This window comes from Lottia gigantea (assembly GCF_000327385.1).
Source record: "Lottia gigantea unplaced genomic scaffold LOTGIsca_21, whole genome shotgun sequence".
In the NCBI taxonomy this organism is placed as follows: domain Eukaryota; kingdom Metazoa; phylum Mollusca; class Gastropoda; family Lottiidae; genus Lottia; species Lottia gigantea.
This window is the reverse complement of record NW_008708458.1, coordinates 3,436,337-3,438,807: the sequence shown is the minus strand read 5'-3', so window position 1 is coordinate 3,438,807 and position 2,471 is coordinate 3,436,337. Positions and strand designations below refer to the sequence as shown.

At 16.1% G+C, this 2,471-nt stretch overlaps 1 protein-coding gene across 1 annotated transcript; it reads right to left on the bottom strand.

Moving 5' to 3' along the window:
- Nucleotides 1-438: 438 nt before the first annotated feature.
- LOTGIDRAFT_115320 (hypothetical protein) lies at nucleotides 439-1,681 on the bottom strand (the record flags this gene model as incomplete). Its single annotated transcript, XM_009054271.1, has 3 exons — nucleotides 439-576; nucleotides 1,285-1,431; nucleotides 1,592-1,681. Coding segments are annotated over 3 exons (375 nt in total), but the record flags the coding sequence as incomplete, so codon positions are not given.
- Between the last annotated feature and the right edge of the window lie 790 nt (nucleotides 1,682-2,471).

Here is a 2,471-nt window from a genome sequence, read left to right as displayed (position 1 = left end):
ATATAAAACTAAGTAATTATCTGTAAAACTAAGTAATAACTCTTAAAACTAAGTAATAATCTATAAAACTAGTAATAATCTATAAAACAAAGTAATAATCTATAAAACTAAGTAATAATCTATAAAACTAAGTGATAATCTGTTTAACTAAGTAATAATCTATAAAACTAAGTAATAATCTATAAAACTAAATAATAATCTTTAAAACTAAGTAATAATCTATAAAACTAGGTAATAACCTTTCAAACTAAGTAATAATCTATAAAACAAAGTAATAATCTGTAAAACAAAGTAATAATCTATAAAACTAGTAATAATCTATAAAACTAGGTAATAATCTATAAAACAAAGTAATAATCTATAAGAGTAGGTAATAATCTATAAAACAAAGTAATAATCTATAAAACTATGTAATAAGCTATAAAACAAAGTAATAATCTATAAAACTAGGTAATAATCTATAAAACAAAGTAATAATCTATAAAACCAGTAATAATCTATAAAAAAAAGTAATAATCTATAAACTAAGTAATAATCTTTAAAATAAAGTAATAATTTATAAAACAAAGTAATAATCTGTAAAACAAAGTAATTATCTATAAAACTAGTAATTATCTATAAAACTAAGTAATAATCTATAAAATAAAGTAATAATCTATAAAACAAAGTAATAATCTATAAAACAAAGTAATAATCTATAAAAAAAAAGTAATAATCTATAAAAAAAGTAATAATCTATAAACTAAGTAATAAACTATAAAATAAAGTAATAATCTATAAAACAAAGTAATAATCTGTAAAACTAAGTAATAACCTTTAAAACTAAGTAATAATCTATAAAACTAAGTAATAACCTTTAAAACTAAGTAATAATCTATAAAACTAAGTAATAACCTTTAAAACTAAGTAATAACCTTTAAAACTAAGTAATAATCTATAAAACTAGTAATAATCTATAAAACAAAAGTAATAACCTTTAAAACTAAGTAATAATGTATAAAACTAGGTAATAATCTATAAAACAAAGTAATAATCTATTAAACTAATATAAAACTAGGTAATAATCTGTAAAACTAAGTAATAACTCTTAAAACTAAGTAATAATCTATAAAACTAGTAATAATCTATAAAACAAAGTAATAATCTATAAAACTAAGTAATAATCTATAAAACTAAGTGATAACCTGTTTAACTAAGTAATAATCTATAAAACTAAGTAATAATCTATAAAACTAAATAATAATCTTTAAAACTAAGTAATAATCTATAAAACTAGGTAATAACCTTTAAAACTAAGTAATAATCTATAAAACAAAGTAATAATCTGTAAAACAAAGTAATAATCTGTAAAACAAAGTAATAATCTATAAAACTAGTAATAATCTGTAAAACTAAGTAATAATCTATAAAACAAAGTAATAATCTATAAAACTAAGTAATAATCTATAAAACTAGTAATTATCTATAAAACTAGGTAATAATCTATAAAACAAAGTAATAATCTATAAGACTAGGTAATAATCTATAAAACAAAGTAATAATCTATAAAACTATGTAATAAGCTATAAAACAAAGTAATAATCTATAAAACTAGGTAATAATCTATAAAACAAAGTAATAATCTATAAAACCAGTAATAATCTATAAAAAAAAGTAATAATCTATAAACTAAGTAATAATCTTTAAAATAAAGTAATAATTTATAAAACAAAGTAATAATCTGTAAAACAAAGTAATTATCTATAAAACTAGTAATAATCTATAAAACTAAGTAATAATCTATAAAATAAAGTAATAATCTATAAAACAAAGTAATAATCTATAAACCAAAGTAATAATCTATAAAAAAAAAAGTAATAATCTATAAAAAAAAGTAATAATCTATAAACTAAGTAATAAACTATAAAATAAAGTAATAATCTATAAAACAAAGTAATAATCTGTAAAACTAGGTAATAACCTTTAAAACTAAGTAATAATTTATAAAGCTAAGTGATAATCTGTTAACCTAAGTAATAATCTATAAAAAAAAAGATTATTACCTTTAAAATTAAGTAATAATCTATAAAAAAAAAGATTATTACCTTTAAAATTAAGTAATAATCTATAAAAATAAGTAATAATTTATAAAAATAAGTAATAATCTATAAAACAAAGTAATAATCTATAAAACTAAGTAATAATCTATAAAACTAGGTAATAATTTATAAAACTAAGTAATAATTTATATAACTATGTGATAATCTATGAAACAAAGTAATAATCTATAAAACTATGTAATAATTTATAAAACTAGGTAATAATTTATAAAACTAAGTAATAATTTATATAACTAAGTGATAATCTATAAAACAAAGTAATAATCTATAAAACTATGTAATAATCTATAAAACTATGTAATAATCTATAAAACTATGTAATAATCTATAANACTATGTAATAATCTATAAAACAAGGTAATAATCTTTTAA